This window comes from Benincasa hispida, chromosome 10 (assembly GCF_027475165.1).
Source record: "Benincasa hispida cultivar pf3 chromosome 10, pf3_genome.v1.1, whole genome shotgun sequence".
Lineage (NCBI taxonomy): Eukaryota > Viridiplantae > Streptophyta > Magnoliopsida > Cucurbitales > Cucurbitaceae > Benincasa > Benincasa hispida.
Genome location: NC_143487.1, coordinates 16,398,501 through 16,421,182, shown reverse-complemented (window position 1 = coordinate 16,421,182; position 22,682 = coordinate 16,398,501). Strand labels below are relative to the sequence as shown.

The window sequence follows — 22,682 nt, the reverse complement described above, 5'->3', positions numbered from 1 at the left end:
TTATTGTATGTTTAAAATGTTCACTTTGGTCCCTATTGATCTCGATATTTTCAAAATGTTTATTTCGATCATTGTACTTTCAACTTTAGTTTATTTTTGTCATTCTTTAAAAAAGTGATCCTTTTAAATCGTTAAAAATAAAATAAATGAAAATAAAGAGACCAAAATAATTACATTTTAAAATATAAGGATCAAAATGAATAATTTGAAATTACATAAATCAAAATAAACTAAGGTTGAAAGTATAGAGATCGAAAAAAACATTTTGAAAGTATAAAGACCAAAATGAACGAAAACCAAAAAACCGAAGCCAATGCAGTAGTAAAAAAAATAAAGCATTGATGAGGACAAAGAGGATCTGGGTTTATAGATTGAGGCTTCAATTCCCGGAGAAAATGGGAGAGTCTTCCCCATATTGAAGACATGCCCTTACTTCCCTGTTTAACGTGCACAGCTTCAGCACAAATTCAACCAAGGGTCTTCTTTCTCACAGTTTCCAAAGCAACAAAATTACATCTTTATCAAAATTGCTTCAATTCTCCATGTTTTCCATACACAAAACTACAAAACCAAACTACATTAATCAACAAGAATAATATATCATGGCCTCAGTTCAGAGTCTTCAGCACATTTCAATATCATGGTCATGGCCTGGTTCAGGTTTTAAGTTTAACATTACTACATGTAGAGGAAGAAGGAACATATCTGCTTAAACTTGGCCACTGATGCTCTCTGCAACTGCAACCAGATGAAAAAAGTTCATTACAATGATGTCGCTCGATCACGATACTGTGTAATCCTTACTTCCGACAGTCGATGAACTTGTTTCTTCAAATGACTTTGATGAAGTCAAGAGGAGCCTTTGACATATATCATTCGTTGATTTATGAATCTGATCTTCCTAGCAAATCAATGGTGTTTTCCTCGATAGATCATGGTGTATCTATGGAACGGATACATCAGCCAGATGATTCAGATTCTGCTTAGTAATATTTTGACCTTTTTGAGTCTGTATCCAGATAAAAAGTAAATGTTGATCAATGACATTGTAAGTTTTTAACTTCCAACATCTTTCCCAATCGGAGTTAAAATGTTCTCTGCATTATGTTTAACATATCAAGAAGGGGAGAAACTGTGAACCAAAAGTAGAGGCACAACTCTTGAACTATACTGATGGAGGGATAATCTCTATGCAACAAGATAAGTCAGATTTCATGGCAGATCATGTTAAATGTCCCAGAAAAATGTTTATATTTTCACTCTTCTCAGATGCATCGACTCTTCGGGGTCTCGCAGTCCCCATAATCTTGTCTGCTGCTGCACCACAAGTATGGATGTCCCGCTCTCATGATCGAATGAAGCAAGAAAGTCTCCCACAGCCCCCAAATCGCCCTGCCATTTATTCCATTGCCTAACATCAGACATCAACCAAGATTCGGCATGTCGCCTTCCAACCATTACAAGGTCATAAGCATTTTCAAGAGACTTGAGGACACAAATCAAATCCCTACAATCCATGACCACCTTGTCTTGGCAAGATATTCGGTTATTTTGAGAGGCTTTCAGCTTAAACTCACTCGAGAACTTTGTATCAAGCATCTTGCTTCTAGCTGTAGTCCCAACAATCTCTTTTGAAGACGAGAAATGGAATAGAGTGACCAGTATTCTATCCTGTTCTGACACTCGTGCTGCAAATGCTAATGCCTCTCGATCATCCGCGCCACCAAAGAAGAGCACTACCACTCGATGGAGTGCCAGATGCGAAAAATTATGGGAAGACCTGATGGTTCCATTGTCAATTAAAACTCCAACAGTGCAAGGTGCTTTGTCAAGTACATTCTTGTTTAGCTGTCTTATAGCATGGGAAGATTTTAACCCTTCGCCAACCATACCTTGCCTATGGAAAGGGATGATGATAAAGATCGTTCTCTTGTCGAGTGCTAATGAGCATACATCATTGTACATGGTTGTGTATGGTGAAATACCTTTGTAGCAATTTATTATGATACGGTCACCAAAATGTTTTGCAAGCTTTCTAAAAGCACTGAATATCTGTTCTGACAGTGTTTTGTATGAAAACGACCTTTCACGAGGCTGGTGAGCAATTAAAAGTGGAGAAGAACGGCCTACAAGCTTAATAAGATGTAGGACAATCAAATTAATGGGGCTCTGATGAGTCGGATTGGATACCAAAATAAGATCCAGAATTGCCTGGGCATTCTCTAATCCATGGATGCAAGCGAGTATTCGAAGTTCTTCATCATTTCTAAGATGCAAGATAGTCCTCCGTTTGCAAGCAAGGAACTTCCTCGAAGGATTATATATGGCCTTGACAAGAGGTGAAATAAATCCTGTTTCAAGGATCAAAGAGACAATCATAATGGTGAAGCTTTCATCGTTCATGACCTGCATTCGGTGTAATTATTTCCACTGAATAAGCAAACATTAAACAAAAAAAAGTAGTAATAAAAGAAGCAACAACTGCCCATTTCGTTTGAGTTTCATTATGATTTAGTAAACTCTTTGATGGAAAGCATCCTATCTGATAATATAATCCAAAAAGATTTTGAACAATAGGGAAGTTTACTTACATTGTGTACTTTCCAGCTAATCAAGATTACAAGTTCAATAGTGCCTTTGCAGTTCATAATAAGACCGAGAGTGAGTGCATCTCGAAATGGCATCCTACAGAGAAGGGGAGGCAGTATGCTCCCCACAACCTTTCCAAAGAGTGACACAAGAACAACCAGGTGAATAACACCCACATTCTCCAAATTCTGTATAGAGAAAACATTCATTCTTAATCCACAAGCAGTGAAGAATACTGGCATGAGCAATACTGATCCAAAGCAATCTAGCGTATCTGATAGTGCAGCTCCTAAGGGTGGACCATCTGGAATGACCAAACCCAGAAAAAATGATGTGAAAAGAGCGGTTAGACCAGTAACCTCACCCAAGAGTCCACAAATCAGCAATGCTACAAAAACTGCAAATATATAAATTTCCTTCACAGGTCTGCCTTCTGGGCTATTTTGAACTATCCAAAGAGCTCCTGGACGTATTCCAAACACGATAATAGACATAAGTAGACCATTTGAGAGAAAAAAACCAACTAAAGTTTCTGGTGACATTTCCTCAAGCGATGTTACGGTATAATTAAAAGACATGACAGACCAATAGCATATTTCAGACACCATAGAAGAAGAACAAGCCAGACGACCAATCTCTGAGTTAAGAATCTCAAACTCGTCAAGAAAGCAAGCAACCACAGGAAAAGAAGTCATGGACAGTAGCATCACCACATGAGGTAGCACATTCGACATCTCTTTGTCCAATGAGAGATTATGCTTGAGAGCAAAGGTAGTGAGTCTAGCTAGTGCATTAGGAAGAACAAAGCTTAAAATTCCAACAGCCAATGCCTTTTTGCCCGATTTCATTATGACCATTGGGTCCATCTTCACTCCAATTTGGAAGATACAAATCATGAGACCAAAAATAGAAAAAGTTTCTAATACATTTATTCCACTCAATGGGAAAACTCTGCTTGCAAATACTGAGTAGGAGCCAAGAACCGAAGGTCCCAATATCATCCCAGCCTGATGAAAACAAAACCATTTAGCTTCATATCTCATAACTTAATATCTCAAAAAAAGAAAAGAAAAAAAAAAAGATAACAAAAGCAGGCAGAGTTATAAATAATAGTTTTCCTCTTAACGACTCAACAACTTCCAAAGTGCAGTATTTGTATGATCAAAACACCTCTGACAACCAGAGATTGAGGTATGAAGTCACCATTGTCAAGTACAACTTGAAGGCACAACAGACAATCCACATTTTGTATCCAACCATTGTTATTTTTTAATAAGTGACATTATAACACTCCTCACAGCTTAACAGTCAGCCAAACATTGGTAGCTTCGAATGCAATGCACAAAGGTAAGCAACCCATGTGAAACTATCCTCTATTTAGATAAAATTTCCCAACAAGAAACTACATAAACAATCATAAAAGTAGACAAGACCCATTACAGGAATCAATCGACAACACTAAATAATCATCAGAACGAGCAACAATCAGGGCCAAAACTACATACTAAGAAACATTCGATACAAAAGAAGACAGAGAGGGAGAGAAAGAGAGTTACAAGAATCTGGGAAACAAAGGAGGGTTGAGCAAAGCGCTTGAGAAGGAAAGAGAGAAAGCGAGTTAAAATGGAGGCAAGGGAAAGCTGCAAGAGGAGGAGAGGAAGGGAATAAGAAAGAGGGTTGTCTCCGGACCAAAGGCCTTTGGAGTTGATTCGATTGGAAGGTTGACAGATAAAATGACTGCCCAGTTCCATCTGCATTTCCATGGCGGATTGGTGGGTTGGCGGAAGATTGAGAGAAGATTCTTGATTTGGGGAGATTGGGTTGGAGTTAGAGGTTGGGAAGAAGGAAACTGTGAAATGCCATGGAATTGGAAGAAGGGAGAAGAATGGAGATGGATGGAGGAGGAAATGAGAGGGAGTTCCATGTAATTCGTAGAGAAGTTTGAGCAAATCAAACCTTTCCCATCTTTTGCATTCAAGAATTAAATCATCAAATCCTATGTATGCAATTATGCATTGCTCACCAAAAAACCAGGAAAAACAAGAAACTGTTCTGTTATAAAAACATTTTTATCGACATCCGAATTACTCGAAATCCTATTATTTATAAAAGAAATGACAAAAGATAAAAACATGAGTAACGAAATTTCAATTATATGTAAGGGAAAATTATATGGATGTCCCCTTTCGAGGGTCAAATGAAATGTGGCACAAAATTCAAAAACACTCTGAATTTAGCCTTTTACTTAGGTTAACAGCATGTGAATATATTATTTTGACCCCAAAACGTACGCAAGGGTTAGATACACTCAAATTTCTCACTCTTTCCTCTCGTTCTAGACTCATTCCTCTCGCTCCTTCCTCTCGTTTCTTCACATTACTCTCCCTCATTTTCAATTCATTTTCTCTATTTTCGCTCTCTCTTCTTGATCTCACTCTCTTTTCTTGATCTCGTGCATTGGTCTCGTTCTCATCTTTGATTCCATAAGAAAGCCAAAGAAACCATTCATCGACGGTAGCAAAGCGATTGCCACTGGGTGGTGACAGAAGCAAAAGGCCAAAAAGTATTTGTTTTCAAATCTAGGTCAAATTTCATTTGGGCCTCTTATTTTGAGTTATCTATGTCATTTTTCCTATATGTAATTGATGACGGAAAATTAGGTGTCAATTACTCGACAACTAAAATTCCGTGGACGCAATATGCGATGCATGTTCTTGAAGTATACGTTGATTGTCATGTGTCGATGGTCATGCGTTGGAATGACTATGCGTTAACAAATGTATGCGATGACCATGCGTCTTGTCACAAGTTTTCTTACGCTCACGCCAAGTATAGTGCGAACGCAAGTTTCTCGGGTGAACCGAGGTCGAACTCAGGGACTTGTAGCTGGATGAATGCGGTAATGTGCATGCAGAAGTTGAATAAAAGAATGGATGAGAGGTTTCTAAGCTAACACTACTCCTACTCCTAGCTAACAGACAACGCAATGAGAATATAAAAGAGAGGTAGATACACGACAACTCATGACATGAAACAAATGAATGGGAAAATAGATCAAATGTGGAGATGATTTCATCGCAACCCTTAAGAGTGACCGCAAGGGCAACCTTAGTCAATGCAAGCCATGCGATCATGCTACACACACTAAAAGCCTAAATTTAGGACGTATGCGGTGGGTATGCATAAGTATCGAGATGACTGCATACAACCACCATATCCTACTTTCTGGATGCATGTAATATCCTATCCGTAGGGTGCATATGTTGTGTGAAAGCAAATGGAGCTTATCTCTAAGTTTCCCATTCTTGTCTATACATTCCAATCCGCTCTCTCAAGTCTTAGATTTGGGCTTTAGACTACTCTCTCAAGTATGCCTACATGATGAATGATGCGCTCATAAGACAAGGTAATCGCATGAACTTTGCTGACATAAGATTATTCCTATCTCTAATGAACAATAACTTACATTGCTTAATGCGACCAACCACTTACCCTATCGGGCAGTTAGTTGTTGCTGACTTTACTCATAGACAAGTATTACGTCCGCCTATAGACAAGCGTTGCTACAGCTTCACACTAAACAAATAAGGTTTTCTCACACACTCACACAATGCACACCTCTCGGTGGTTTTCCATGCTTCATATCTCTAATCCACATGACTAAGTATGCGATACTCTAGCAATCTCACTAAGTGATGCAATGAAAGTTAAAGATGCTAAGTAAAGAAGATGGAGATGGAGTCGAAGGAGACACAGAAATGCATTGAACACATCATGTATTAATTCCTTAATCACAAAATGTAATACAATACAATATAAGAAAAGAAGAGAAAATGAAATGACCGGCTGGAAGCAATGACTAGCTTCCAGCGGATGTGCGTCAAGGCTGTCGGTGGTGCCATGGATGGGCGGAGGAGCTAACTCTCTCAAGATCTAGCTTCGGTCGAAGGCTCCGATCGTCACTCGGAATGGAGGAAGGAGATGAAGAACTCTCAAGCTTTCTTCTCACGCATTAGTCTGGATCGCAGGGGAAAACCCTGGATCTGCCCTAAGGCGAACCTCAGGCGAAAACTCCTAGATAAGTTGAAATTCTGCTCATCGGCTTCTTTATATAGAGCCTAGATTGCCGACAACATTAATAGACTGCTCTGATTTTGACGTTCGCGACGCGTTAGTCCTTTCTGAATCTCTACTGCTAACAACGTGGTAGGTTAGATGTCAACATCATCTTTTGATTTTCCCAAGGTAGATGTGTTGATGCGTTCATTCCGCCAACCTTGCATTGATCCCTCTATTATGTGTTATCGTGTAGCTGTAATCATACAGTGACCGCATTCGCTTAATACTGCAACTTTACACGATGACCGTAATCGCTTGACGATCGCAAATCCCATGCGATGGACGCATGCGGCTGATTACCGCAACACCCATGCGTTGATCAAATGCGTTCGCCTTTTCAATAGAGAGTTTCTCCGCATGGTTGTCTATGCGATGGTCTGGCTTCCGCGTTTGTGTCCACTTCCTGCGTTAGCTACAAAAATAGAACATTGAACGCATAATAATGGGTTAGTCGAGATTCATCATGCTGAACGACGCAAGCTCATTTTCTCATGAATTCCTAACATAATTGCCGCAATTCTGCTTAACAGCCCTCATAATTCTAAATAAAAGGCCTAAGATGACATGCATTTCTGTATGTCATCAGTAATCATAACCATAAAACTAGAAAACTTGAACTAAGCTAAAGTAGCCAATTCCAAAAAGAATTAAAATTAGTTAAAATTTGAATCGTCGAGGGGAGAGGGAACAAAATAAAAATAATTAATTGAAATTTTCTCAAAATTTCCTTGAAATGGAGGAAAAACGAAATTTCTGTTGGGAAAATGATATATGTGAACTACATATTAACAAACTAATACACCTCAAATAGAAATGCTAAACTCAATGTATAATATTTAAACTCAAATGTATAGATATGGAAATAACCAAAGACTTGAAAGAACCCCAAAGTCTTTGGAGATTCAAAATGTAATCAGGGCACACTTCTGATAAGCGTTGTCTTAAAGACAATTATTCGCCTGACACGGGTTGTAAGTAGACTACAATGGCCATTTCAGCATGATACAATGATTAACTCTAGTAGAAATTCAACCTCGAACTACTCGGATCTAGCAAAACTCTTGGATACTTGCTCTCAACTCAACTCAAGACCAAAAGACCAATTCAACCTCAACCTATTTGTAAGTTACCCTAAGGGAACAAGAGGTGGTTACTTCTATGATTCTAAAGATAATAAAGTGTTTGTGCCGACAAACGTTACACTTTTAGAAGAAGACCACATCACAGAGCATAAACCACATAGTAAAATAATGTTAAAAAAGGTTTCCAATGAAACTACTGAAACTTCAACAAGAGTTATTGAAGAACCTAGTACATCAACAAGAGTTGATGTTAGTTCATCTAGTCGGTCAAATTTGCCTTAAGGGTTGAAGGAGCCTTGACATAGTGAGAGGGTTCCGAACTCACCTATTTGTTATATGGGTTTAACAAAAACCCTGGCCATCATATCATATGTAGATGTTGAGGATCTATTATTCTATATACAGGCAATAGAGGATGTGGACAAAGATGAATGGATTAAAATCATAGATCTCAAAATGGAGTGTATGTACTTTAATTTAGTGTGAGATCTTGTAGACCAATCTGATGGGGTTAAACCTATAGGTTGTAAGTGAATCTATATGAAGGAAATCGGATTCAAGATTTCCATGAGCAGCGGAACAAGATTATTCCAAATCACAATCATAACTGAACATTACATTTACAGTCGACTTCCAAACAAGCGGTTATACAATTCATACAGAAATTACAGCATGAAAGTTACAAATGCACAAAAGGAATAATCGTACTAACAATGGCAGAAGCGTCTCCACTCTCCGCTGCGCACGAACGCTCGAACAATAGCAACCTCGAACGCTCGATCTACACTATCGCAACACCGCAATGAACACAGCATGAACACTTCGCGCTCGTCCTCAACGATCTCCTCGGCCACGAACTCCTCCGCAACAGTGCGAACTCCTCTGCAGCACCACGAACGGCCTCCAAAAAACCTTGACGGTTTCGAGTTGAGTCTGACACCACCAACAAGGCTACCTTGGTATTCTTAGTGTGAGAATTCAGATGGTGGACTCTGTTCGGACTTGGTATGAGGCAGACGAAGGGATGAAACACCGATCGTGTACACGACTGGGCAAGTGGGAGATGGCAGAGACCTATCGTATAGGTCGATACCCAATCGTTTAGATAAAGCTATGCGATCGTTTAGCTCATCATTTAGCTTGGTATGTCGCCTACAGACACTACACGATCGTTTAGCTCGCCCAGCCGTCGTTTAATAAATCTGTATTTACTTGAAAATTACCGTGAGATCTTTTACGCTGAGAGAAAAATTTCAAAAACTTTTTCAATCATTTTTTCAATCTCTTTCAAAATAGGAAAACCATTTTTCTTTTAAACTCACGATTACCATGAATCCAATAACCACCCATTACTTTGGTTATTAAAAGAAAAAGAATTAATTATCTAATAATTAATATAATTATAAATATAAATGATAATCAACTTACCATATTATATTTATAACTTATAGTTTTAATATTTCATCTCATGAAACATATAAACCACAGTTCTTTTTCTATTTCATGGTACTTAATGTAAATCTCATTTACATCAATCCTCCACTAGATGTATCTCATACATCATACCGATTATATCATATATAATCAAAATACCTCTTGTCATACGAGCGATCTGTGAAGGGTTATCGCACTACTGATTGGTTAAGATGGACACATAATATATATGTGGAAAGAAGAGTTCAACTGTCGGTCTTTAATGGAGTGTCTGACAATTAACAGATGGTGGATCTCGTGACTAAAGAGTTTTGTCATACGAGCGATCTGTGAAGGGTTATCGCACTACTGATTGGTTAAGATGGACACATAATATATATGTGGTAAGAAGAGTTCAACGGTCGGTCTTTAATGGAGTGTCTGACAATTAACAGATGGTGGATCTCGTGACTAAAGAGTTTAGTCAATTATTCACGTATCGTTGGAGCTTCGAGCTACAGGTCCATGAGGTCCCTTTGGTAGCTCAATGGATTCAGTTGTGGATCAGTTCTTGGTGTTGATTTGAAATGTTCAAATTTGAAAGGTCCATGGACTATTTTTTGTTTAGATTTCATTTAGTTATATGACATTTTGAATTACAAAAATTTGTTTAAAAAATAAATTTAGAGAGAATAGGTAATTTTTTTAAAAAATAATTTTCTAATTTAAATAATAATAAAAAAATACTGTAGGAAATTTTAAACCTATTTTTAAAAACTCATGAACTAAAAATATGTATTTTGAAAATTTAGGAACTAAATGAATCTATTCTAAAAATTTTGAAAGCTAAAAATTTGTGTATTGAAAACTCAAGGGTCAAACACACATTCTTCAAAACTCGATGACAAAAAAGGTAGTTTTCTCTGAATAAGAAATCATAAATTCCAGTCCCTTAAAGTCAATTTTTATTAAAATTTACTAAATAATAATAACTTTCATTTGAGAAAATATGATGTGTGATTTAAATCTTAGAGCGGGAATGCTAATAAATAACAAACATTTTTTTTAAAAAAATCAATAATAAATAAGCAGTAGACTAATTTGAGATTTCTTAAAAATATAGAATCTAAATTAAAATTGGACGGCCAATTGAAAGTTTATAAACTAAAATTGATTCAATTTCAAAATATCGAAACAAATGGTATTTTATTAAATTTTTTTTCCTCTTAAAGTACTGTTGAAGAGGATTGAAACATCAATGATGATGATGATTTTGTGGTGTGGGTACATAGTCAAATTTTCTTGCTCCATAATTGGACCAAGTCTACCCTATTTTTTATGGCTAAATTATATATATTTTTTTGCTCTTTTAATAATAGTTAATTTAAAAAATTAGAAGTTGAATCCTCTCTCTTATTTTATAATTAATGAAGTTTTATTTACGAATCTTTTTTTTCTTCTAATAATCAAACCATTTTTTATTTGAAAATTCAAGTTCAATGTGTATGTATTTACTTAAGACAAATAGCTTTGCTAACCTAAACATATAACTTAACACATGAAAGTAATAGAACCTTTGAAAAGAAAAGAAAGTAATCTTATTTGAAGGTAAAATGTTCAAATTTCTCATAGTTAAAGAGAGAAAAAATAAACCACAAGTTCAAATGAATAGAATAGATTATAATAAATTTATTTATATTTTCATATTCCAAAAAATTTTGAAAAGTACAAAATCAAGAGTGTTATAATAAAAGAGATTCTCCAAGATATTTAAAATTTAAATGTCTAATAAATCATTAAACATTAAACACAATCACCAACAATATTTGCTTGTATTTAAGTCGTTAGGTACTAGTGAATTATCACAAACCAATTAAACATATTTGAACGTTAAAAACCAAGAAATTAACAAAAAAAAAAAATTGAAAACTTTATGGACATAAATATAATTCAACTGACATAATAGAGTTGAGAAGTGGGGAGTGAAAAAATTGGTGGGACCGATGCTAAGAGGTATTGTGAAGATGGAAGAAGGAGAGTAAAGAGGTGGAGAAAAGGGCGGCATCAATGGCGGATTAGACATGGCTGCGGCGGGACGCTCGGGCACTCTCCGGCGGCCAAAGGTGGGGCCGCCAGTAGATCCTCTACGGTAGCCGAGAAAAAGAACTCCATAACCATGGGAGATCAATTGAAGAATCCAAGAGAAATACACAAAAGTTGAGAATGAGAAGAAAATGGATTATGTTATTACATTAAACAAAAAGTAAAAATAAAAGAAATTTCTGTGAAGTTTATACAAGGAGTTGGAGTTTTTTACTGCGTGGAGAAGAAATTTTTAATTTTTATTTTTATTTTTTAATTTTTTTTTTTTTAATTTTTCATCTTGGTCAAATGCACTTTGACCTGCTTGGGATGAAGAAGATGATGATACCATTGGTTTGAAATTGCATTTTGGTTATGATAATGAAATTGTTGATATACACTACAAATACATATTTTTAAAATTTTTTTTTTCACGTATTTAGGATTTATTTGATAATCATTTTAGTATTCATTAGATAATTATTTAGGTAACTATTTTGTTTTTTGTTTTTTTTTGTTTATTGTTTTTTAAAGTTAAGTCTATATTCTTTCATTTTTCTTATCATAGTTTGTATCTTTTTTAGTATGATAGTTGAATTTTTAGCCAAAATCTTAAAACAAAAATAAGCTTTTAAATTTTAGTTTTCAAATTTTGGCTTGATATTTAAAACATATGGGTAGAAAGTAGATAACAAATCTAGGGGTAAAATGAGCATTTGTAAAATTTAATTTTCAAAATTAAAAACAAAAAATCAAGGTTCTTGTAACAATTTTAAATCATTGTAAGAAATGTGGATGATATAAGCGTAATTTTCAGAAACAAAAACAGAAAACAAAATGGTCACGAAACGAATCCAAAAGGTTACCAAATGGGATCTTAGATTTTGATGTTTGAAAATTTAGCTTATAAATCTTCCATCCACTTATAACTTTATTTGTTTTGTTATTTATTTTCTACCAATGTTTTCAAAACTCAAATCAAGTTTTGATATAAAAAGAAAATAATAAAAGAATGTAGTCTTTAAAGTTTGTTTTTGTTTTTAGAGTTTGATCAAGGATTCAAATATTTCTTTTAGAAGAAGTAAAAATCATGTTATGAAATTTAGAGGAAACAAACAAATTATTGTGATGAAACATAATTATATATATATATATATATATTTTTAAATTTTTTTAAATTTGTGGTTTTTTGTTTTTATTTATTTATAATGATTCTCATTTTTTTCTGATAAAAGAAATTTTTGAATCACGGTCACATTCCAAAAATAAGAATAAGTGCTTAAATTATTTTTTTCAAAACTTTACTTAGATTATGAATTTCTTAAAAAATGGGTAATAAAACAAAAATTACAAGTAAACGTAGAAAAGCTTATATGGTTATTCGAGAAAATAAAAGATAGTTATACAAAAACTCAAAAGGGTGGATTTATTTAAAACCTTTATTTTTAAAAAATATTTAAAGAAAAACAAAATAGTTATAATTGGGTTGTATAACTACTCCAAATGAATTAGTTTTTTATTGTTTAAGTTTAAGATAATATTGAAAGATAAAATATTATAATCTTGCAAGTTGTTTTAAATGTAAACGGTTGAATATTAGAAGTGTTCAAATAATTCGACAACCAAAACAACTCAAATTAACTAACCCAAAAGGTAAGGATTGGATTGGATTAGATTTGTTTTTTTTTGTTTGAGTTAGGTTAAACTTTTTTTATTTGTTCGATTCGGTTCGGTTGGATCGTGGGTTGAAACTTAGATCGACCCAATTCAACCTGAATTTTATATATATATTGATATATACATTTTTATTTGTTTAAAGTTTGATTACTTTGTATTAATTAATTAATGAATTTTTAATATATATTTTTTTAATTGTTAAATATGTGTATTTGTTTAAAGTTTGCAATAAATATCATAGATATTTGGTATTTAGCATTTGATTTTTTAATGAGATTTTAGTTATTAATCATGTGTTGTATATAAATTTACATATTTTTAATTAAACCAACCCAACCCGAGTTGAGTTTAGTTGGGTTGGGGACTTTATTTGGATCATTTGGGTTACTAATCTAACTAACCTAAATTTTCATGTTGGTCTAAAAAATACCTTCAATCCAACTCAACTCAACTCATGTGTACTCCTAGTAAATATTTTCAAATATTGCACAATGTTACCGTCTATCAATATTAGACACTGACAAATAGTGATATTTTGTTATATTTATAAATATTTTGATTTATTTTTCTATATTTAAAAATAGTTCTATAATTTCTGGGAAGGAGACGTGGTGGTGGAAGAAGGCAACAGAAGAGACCCGGAGAGAAGCAAATAAAAAAAATTAAGAAAAAAGAAAACCTAAAAGTAGGGAAGAGTCATTAAAACAAGAGTTAGGATAAGCAATCTAGGAGAAGAGGCCACACATTTTTTTTTTTCTTTTTTTTGCCACGTAATCTTAGATTATATTAAAAAAATAATAATAAGTAATTTTTCCTCAACAATTAATTTAAGTTCAAATATATTTGGTCAATATTTCACCTTTGTTATCTTGACCACCAAAATAGAGTATTATTAAGACCTCACAAATAAAAAATAAAAAACTTTGAAAAATTGAAACTAAATAAAACTTATCTCAAATCTCTTTAGTCACATAGGATTATAAAATATAAAGATTATATTGAAACCTAGCTCATATCTCAAGGTCCAAAAAGATATCTATCCATTTTCCTTGAGTATAGGTATGGTATTGAAGAAAAAAATATAGCAGTAAATTTGAAGAACCAAAAAATTTATATTAATTCAACAATTATCCAACCATGGACATTGTGATAATTATTAGAAGGGAGAAAATGACAACTTAATGAAAATGGTACGTGTTGAAGAAGTCTCTCCTGAATCCTTCAAGGTGAATTCTAATACAAAAGAATGTGATAAAGATGTGGAAGTCGAATTTATTGCTCGTGATTTCAAAGATGATATTATGCTAATTTTGGAGAGTTGCATGCTCTTGACTAGTTTCGTTGAAGTTGTTAAGGTCATTTTTTCCCGAAAAGTAAAGCTCTCGATAATATCTTCCATCTTTGTGCTCAATCAAATTTTCTTATCATTTGAATTCCTTTAATATGAAAAGTTAGATATGAGAATGAGGTTCCGATGTTTGTTGACTCATTCGAAATTTGCAACATTATAGACTATAGTTCCATTGTTAATTGTTCTCTGATGATTTGATTTGATGACCACCCATAATTTACATACTCTAATTATATTAAAAAGAAAGGAGGATAAAAAACAAAAACAAAACCAAAAAAAACAAGTACCAAAGTTTCCTTCCACGTGGCTTCATCTGGTCCCTGCAGATGAATAAATCTAAAAATTTGGTATGTTTGACCAATATAAACCAATGGATTCTTTTTCCCCCAACTTAAAATGACACAACTTGATGTTTATTTATTTATTTTCCGCATTCACTTTTAGTTAAAAATTATTTTTAGGCTCTTAGAATCTTCGTAAAAGTAACCATTTTGTTCTTGAACTTTAATTTATGTCGATTTAGTCTTTGAATTTTTAATTTTATAACAATTCAGTTCCTAAACTTTACTATGTAACAATTTCATCCTTATACTTTTAAATTTGTAATAATTTAGTTTCCTATTTTAAAAATTATTGTTAAGATTTAATAAAATTTCTTGTATAAATAAATTGATGAACTGATTAGAGACTCATTATTTTTATAAATACAAAGTTTACATCATAAAATAATAAAAATTGATATCAAACTTTGATTAAACAAATTTTAGGTTAAGGACTAAATTGTTACTACAATGACTAAATTGTTACATACTAAAGTTCAGTGACTAGACTGTTACAAAACTGAAAGTACAGGGACTAAATTGTTACCATCCAAAGTCTAGGGACTAAATTATTATTTTCATGAAATTTTAGAGACCAAAAGTATTTTTTTAAGCTCAAGAAGATTTTAAAACTAGTTTTTTTTATGATAATTTTTAAGGAATCACTGAAATTTTAGCAACTATATATAAGTAGGACAACTAACCATATTAATTTAAAATCCTAACACGAAGAATATGAAAAATCAAGAAAAATAATAAGACAATCCTTAGTAACTCAAATACACCATTTGTATGGTTGGATCAAAAACTGAATTTTACAGGTTCAATATTAAGAATTTTAAAAATATATATATGACATTGTGAATTATGAAGAAATTTTGATAGAAACTATTTTGTTTTTTTTTTTAATACATACGATAAACTAATTGCATAGACTATTTTTAAGATTTATTAAAAATATAAAGATAAACCTTGGACATTTAAAAATATAAGGTTCAAATTAGAAACAATTTAAAATTAAAGTAATGATATTATAAAATGATAATTGATAATAAATGGGGACAAATCCAATCCAATAGCCTTGACTTGACTAAGAAAAAATACATAAAACAACTTATCCATTAACACATCCATTGTTTTGACTTTCTCGATGAAATTTGAGATAGTTAACACTCCGATTCTATCGATTTTTCTAAATATTATGTAATCTTCTAAATTTTATATCAAATCTTATTTAATTTTTCCCACAAAATTTAAAAATCATAGTACACTTGAGATCCATTTGAAAAATTATAATCGGTAAATTCAAATTTTGAAAAGATATAAAATTCAAAGTTGGAAAAGATATAAGATTTGGAAATATTATATAATATTTGAGAAGAATCTCGATGTTAATATTGCCCGATATTTTATCGAGAAGGCCCTAAACAAATATAAATTAGAAAAAATTAATTTTTTAACTAAATCACGATGGTCGATCTGAAAAACTAGTTTAATTAATTTTTAAAAAATATGCTAGTTTTGAAAAGTGAAAGCTTGATAGTCTGATAATTTTCGAAAATTCTTCAATATATCGTAACTCACCCAATGAATAGAAATGATACAAGTGAACTAAGTAAAAAATTTGAAACTCACCCCTAATTCTACTCAAAGCAGCAGCTGCAACCGATACAAAGTTCAAATTTTCAAACATATGGTCATTTGCACCAATACACAAGCCTTTTTCATGGAACCATGTCAATTGGAATCTCTCAACACCACCCCCACTCCTACCAGAAGGCCTGTTCCGGCATTCAGGGGTGCACGCTGCAGGTGAGAAATGGCTCGTCTGTCGGAGCTGCAGCAATGAGAGGAGGGAGTAGACCATGCTGTGATATCTTTATCATTGGCTATGTTGAATATCAATCAGACAATTTGTTCCTCCTCTTTTACTTCTTTGGATCATGGCTTAATGTCAAGTTACCTGTGTAGAGTGTGTACGCTTTGAAATCTTTGCCATGGATTATGTTGAACCTCCGAAACTTTTCCCACTGTGCAAATTCCAATCTTTATCGGCTCGGTCAACCTACTAATAACAAGGTTCATCAGCCTTTTGTCCTAGTTTCCATTTGGTCAATCACATGGAAAATTTTTTTAAACTGGGATTGTAAAGTCAGTTTGGTCAGTCAAGAATCTTCATGCTAAGAAGTTTTCAATTGAGCATAATATGAACATCCAAATGAGAAGAATGGAATACTCCATACGTATCAAACAAAATTCTCTGCAACTGGAATCTTTGATTACCAAACTTCTCAGATAAGTAGAAAAGGGAAGTTTATGAAGCAATATTTGTAGGTTTAGATTACAATGACGTTCAAAATATAAATAAGCTAATTTTAGTGGAATGCATTAGAAGATGAATACCTGGAATGCTTTGTCCCTCCAGTACAATACGCATCCACGGGTTTCCATGTATTTTCGAAACGATGGAGGAAGCAAGGATTTGAATGACAAGTGCAGCTTCACCTTTCTTAGACCACCACAAACTAGCAGGGCAGCAGTGAGGCCATCTGGAGTCAAGCCAGCCAAATGCAAGATGGTCACGTTTCTCAGGCAATTAATGCTGGCTAGAGACAATAGACCGACATCTGTAACCGAACAGTACGATAAGTTTATCTGCAATCAAACGAGGAAAATCTTTAGTGGTACAGTTTATACTAAACTCATTTTCAGTTCAACAGAGAATAAAGGATCATGCCTGCTTCAGGTTGTGAGAGAATTGGGCAAGTGGAAGCATCCCGTCATCATTTACATTGACACATTTCTTTATATCAAGCACAGTAAGTTGCTTACATCCCATTGCTATAGCTGAGAGGCCAACGGATGAAATGCAACAACACCCTCGAATTTCAAGTGCCTTTAACCTCGAACATTTTGACAAGGATATTAATGAAGAATCTGTAATTTTATCATTATAAGCAATGTTTATCATCTCAAGAGCAGGACAACCCCCAGCAGTTGCTGCAATGCCTCTGTCGGTTATTCCTGTCAACCTAAAATGAATTGGAAAAAGAGAAAACTTACTAAATCCTATAGTTTTCAAATTGTGATGAGTGAGTCGTTGATATAGTAATCTAAAGATGTGCTATTTTAGACTTGATGTTTTTTTACTTGTCAAGAAATCAAACAAAAATTACAATCTTGATAAACAATGTCGAATGTGATACCGAAAACAGATAACCCCTTCCATTCTACCAAAGTAGGAAGCTAATGGAGATCCAACTCAAATAGAGGATTCTAAAGTAGACAGACACCATACCTGTATAAATCAAGCTCTTTAATTTTTGGACAACCACTTGCGATGTGCAATAGACCATCATCATTTATATTCACGCAAATTCCCAGCTTAAGAACACTAAGCCTCGAACATTTGGAGATTGATTTCAAACCTAAATAAGAAAAGTAACATTAATGTAATAAACTTAAGAGATTCATGTACTATGTAACGTAAAAAGAAGCAACCCCATCCAACCTTCATTGTCGATCTCGTTGTCAGTGACATCAAGTTCCTCCAAGTATGGACAGCGTTCTCCTATTAATACATAAGCCTCGCTAGGAACTAGGCTACAGGATTCCATTTTAAGCGAAACAAGGGAAGAACACGAACTCGTAATCCAGTTAATGGATGCATAAGTTATCTTGCGGCAGCACGTGATGTCTAATTTCCTCAACTGCTTGTGTTTTTGCACAATGATGGAGAGACACTCATCTGTCACGCCTGTACACTTGCTCAAGCTCAGCTCCTGAAGTGATGCACGCCAATTTGCAATGGCTTTTACCCCAGAAGTTGTAAGTGAACAACAGTCCAATTTTATTGATTGCAAACCAGAAATATTATGCAAACATTTTGCCATATCCGTTGTGATCTGAGGCAAGAACATAATCAGATAAGCACAATAATCTCAAATTATCACCAACCTACAAGCACATTCACACTTACTGAAGAGCCATATGATAAGTTGAGCTTTTGAAGGTCTTCAGAGCCATTAATCAAAGAAGACAAACCAGAATGACTGATACTTTGACAGCGAGACAGATTAAGAATCTGCCAACAATTTTGCACTAATATCAATAGTAATAACGTTGAAACTCCAAAAAAATGTTGTCGAGATTTTTGTACGGATGACCCTTTCTCAACCCCTACATAATTAATGACCCATATCTCACAAATGTATGAAATCTAACCTTATGCTTACGTTAGAGCACATAACGTAATGCATTAGAGATGACCATGTCTACCATAACGTCATTGCGATGGCCAATGTCTATACCGCAATATTAATTGGAAATGACAGCAAAGTGTGAGAAAAATGATCATGTGAGGTAAGCATAAAGTTAGATTTTATACGTATGTGAGGGCGGATCATTAACCATAAAGCCACCGGTGAAAAGATCATCCCTACAAAAAGCTAAATGCCCCATCGGATAAAAAGGCCAAATTAACAGTATACCCTAGACAGCAAAAGAATGTACCTTCAATGAGTTTCTCTTGCAGTTACGTTTTAGAGCTTCAAGGCCTTCATCATCAATTCCATGGCATTCCTCGAGAACCAGCTCTTCAAGATGTTGCAATTGAAGAATTGATGGAAGACATTTCTCAGTGATCTGTAACAAAAATCTTCATTAGCTCTGAAACAGAGAGGGGGAGAGGTGAAAGAAGGGGGAAATACCGGCAAGAAAGAAAGATCCAAACTCCTCAGCTCCTTGCACTTGGTTGCAATCAAACCAACACCCAAATCAGTAATATGCAGACACCAATTCAAACACAAGAGTTTCAACTTTCTACATCCAACAGCTACACAACCAATCCCCATATCCGTAATCGATTTACACCTCGACAACCACAGTTTCTCCAAGTTTTTGGCCTCCGCTAAGACCTTCAACGCTGAGTCCGTCAGTGCCACCCCATTCGACAAGTTAATTTCGACCAACCCAGTACAATTCGTAACCAAATTCGACAACCCCACATTCGAAAACGACCTAGACCGGGACAGATCGATGGAACGCAGCGTCGTTTTCCAAGCACTCGATACTGAAATCAGAAAAGAATCCTCCACATGTGAGCAAAGGGAAAGGTCAAGTTTCGAAATGGAAGGGTAACGAGGGGATATCGTTCGAATCAAGTCAGAGCGCAGTGGCCTTAGAGATTTCCGGTGGAGCGATTCGGCGGCGTAGAAGGACTTGCAGACGAGAGAGAAGGATTTTCTAGAAAAGGGGTCGTCGTGAAGATGGTCGAGAATCGCGAAGATGATCTCCTCTGTGAGATGATCAAAGGGGCCGGAAAATGGGTTGTTCATTTCAGTCGTTTTGAGCTTCTTTTTCAGAGATGGGGTAGATTCGAAGTTGGAGAACATGGTGAATTGGGTATGTGAAAGAGCGGAGGAAGAGATAAGAATGAGGAATCGGAGGGAGAAATAAGGAAAAAGATGAAGGTGGAGAACAGGGGAGGTTTATTCATAGACTCCAGCAAGATTCTTGCAGAGAACTAGAGAACTCATCCGGGGGAGTACGGAACGGAGGTGGAAGAAACAGAGGTACGGAAAATTACATCCAAGACCTCCATGGTCCAATTTGGGAAATTTTTTCATTTTTCTAAAACAAAATTTATACCGTGGTTTTGAAATAAAGTAAAATAAATCAATTTATTTATAGATAAATCAAAATATCACTGTCTATTAATGATAGACTACGATCATATACATCTATCATTATCTAATAGATATTTATCATGGTTTATCGTCTACTAATAAATGTCTATCATAGTCTATAATATTCTCGTAAATTGTATTAGGTTAATAAATCCTACTTTTTTTTTTGTCTCACAAGTTTATATACCAATTTAACGATATTTGTTTTGACCATTATATATCAAAGTAATGAAATTTAAATAATAACATTCGTATACATCTGACTATATATTATAATTCTTATAATATAAATGATACATGACGATGTTATTATACATGCAAACATATATTAGAACACTTATATTATATGATGCATGAACATGCTATAAAATAAATCAAGCAACTATATTATAATATTTATAATATACATGATGCATGAAAAATACATAACGTATGTTGGGATTTTGATATATGGCATACATTATGACATATAAAATATTAAAATTAAACCATACATCAAATGCATAATTTAAAGAATAATTTATGGACTGTGATTGGACTCTTAAGCCATTAATTAAATTAATATAACTCTCATATTGATTTAATTAATAGAAAAACTAACTATTACATCAAATAATAGTTAAACGGGTTCAAAATAAGTGAATTGAACCTTGAACTGCACAAACTAGATTGCCCAAAACTCTAACTGCCTACAAATCAGACCGATGAACCGCCAGACTTCATGAACTGTTGTGAATCTCGTGATGTTTCCGTCTCAAAGCGTTGAAACGTCGTGACCTAGAGTTACAATGCTACAAAAAAAAAAAAATCATCCGCCTCATCGCAACGTTGCAACGCTAGGGCACGACGTTGCAGCACTATTGTACAGCCGCGAATTCCATCGAACTTACTCCGATTTGGGCATCATTTTCAGCAAAATGTCACCGAAAAACTCACGAACGACTCAAACAGCAAATTATATACTCGATAGCTTTAATTATTGCCCAAAACACTGGGCCCTTACAAATCAATTTGTAAAAGTTAAAGCAATAAATCTATAGACCAATCCCGAAAACATCCATAAATCACAAACCATTCAACATTCATCAACATGAATAGAATTCAGAATGCAACCCACCATAATTTGTAAAATTAACTCTGGAAAAATAAAATTGGGACCAAGAATCACCGCTTTGATATCAATTGAAGGAACCATGAGATCCGTAAGTGGAAGCGAGATCGTCCCAAATTCATTTTTACAAGAAAAAAAAATTACAGTACATAGAAATTATGCATCAAACAGGACAACATGCTAAAACAGAGAAAATTAGGAAAGAGAAAAATAACTTACCCTTGAAGCCGAAAAAGTCGTCATGAAATTTCTCCTTTCCACAAATAATCGAACTCTCGAACCAAGAACAAAAAAAAAAAAGACACAACCACAAGCTGAACCTTCTGTATCCTCTATAGGTGTTGAGAATTAGCAAGAATGTGTGGGGTCTGCTATATTTTGGGAAGAGGGAAAGAATATTTTTTAGAGAAAAATTCTTTTGAAAAAAAAAACACAATTATGTTAGGTGAAGACCCTGTAATCTTTTGTGAAGAAGTTGAATGAAGATGATTAAAAGAAAAAAAGAAAAACAAATTATTTAATAAATTATTATTATTATTATTATTATTATATATGATAACTACCTTATCATGTAGTATATATTAAACTAAATGTTATATCAAATATAACACATAACCTATAGTTTTTATATTGTATCAACTACAATATAACCTATAGTTTGAATTCTGTCAATCATTTTTTGTATTTAAAATAAATCACATTTATACTAAATTTAATGATATGAATCAAATCCATATAATTAGTATTTGAATCATATTCAAATATTTAATTTCTCTCAAAATAAACTTTATATTATAATATATCAAATACATTATATTAGTTATATCACATATAATTAATTTATATTAATTATTTTATATATAATTTTTTTCTCAATTAATTTTAACAATTCAAATTAATCCAAAATTAAATTTCAATAATCCTAGTTAAGCTATAGAGGGGACCTGATGGACCTATAGGTTAAAGCTCTAATGATACTTGAATAATTAATTGAACTTCTTTAATTAAATTACTCAACATTCATTAACTGTCGATCAATCCATTAAAGACTGATAGTTACATTATTTGCACTACAGATATATTTTTGTGTCCATTGGATATAACCAATCAACAGATTGATGGCTCTTCACAAATTGCTCGTAAGTACAGTTGCACCAAAATTACCGTTTTGCCCTTGTAGTTACATCTAACTTAAGTACCACTAATCTCTCTAATGAATAATAAGTCATAGTCCAACTATGACCAAAACTC

General features: G+C 33.8%; 2 protein-coding genes across 4 annotated transcripts; both read right to left on the bottom strand.

Moving 5' to 3' along the window:
- Positions 1-342: 342 nt before the first annotated feature.
- On the bottom strand, positions 343-4,663 carry LOC120087944 (cation/H(+) antiporter 15-like). Of its 2 annotated transcripts, none has more exons than XM_039044967.2 (3): positions 4,146-4,649; positions 2,592-3,596; positions 343-2,406 (listed from the first exon to the last, which is right to left on the bottom strand). In XM_039044967.2, exons 1-3 carry the CDS (start codon positions 4,350-4,352, stop codon positions 1,249-1,251), a joined length of 2,370 nt encoding a protein of 789 aa, XP_038900895.1. In that variant the 5' UTR covers positions 4,353-4,649; the 3' UTR covers positions 343-1,248. The 2 variants fall into 2 exon arrangements, with proteins under 2 accessions (XP_038900895.1, XP_038900896.1); XM_039044968.2 differs by having other exon boundaries at positions 494-2,406; positions 4,546-4,663.
- An 11,521-nt stretch (positions 4,664-16,184) lies between these two features.
- Positions 16,185-21,698, bottom strand: LOC120088813 (F-box/LRR-repeat protein 3-like). 2 transcript variants are annotated; one of them, XM_039046255.2, is made up of 8 exons: positions 19,343-21,698; positions 19,146-19,277; positions 18,613-18,717; positions 18,145-18,538; positions 17,932-18,061; positions 17,371-17,665; positions 17,037-17,288; positions 16,185-16,701 (listed from the first exon to the last, which is right to left on the bottom strand). In XM_039046255.2, exons 1-8 carry the CDS (start codon positions 20,024-20,026, stop codon positions 16,699-16,701), a joined length of 1,995 nt encoding a protein of 664 aa, XP_038902183.1. In that variant the 5' UTR covers positions 20,027-21,698; the 3' UTR covers positions 16,185-16,698. The 2 variants fall into 2 exon arrangements, with proteins under 2 accessions (XP_038902183.1, XP_038902182.1); XM_039046254.2 differs by having other exon boundaries at positions 16,185-16,698.
- Positions 21,699-22,682: the final 984 nt, after the last annotated feature.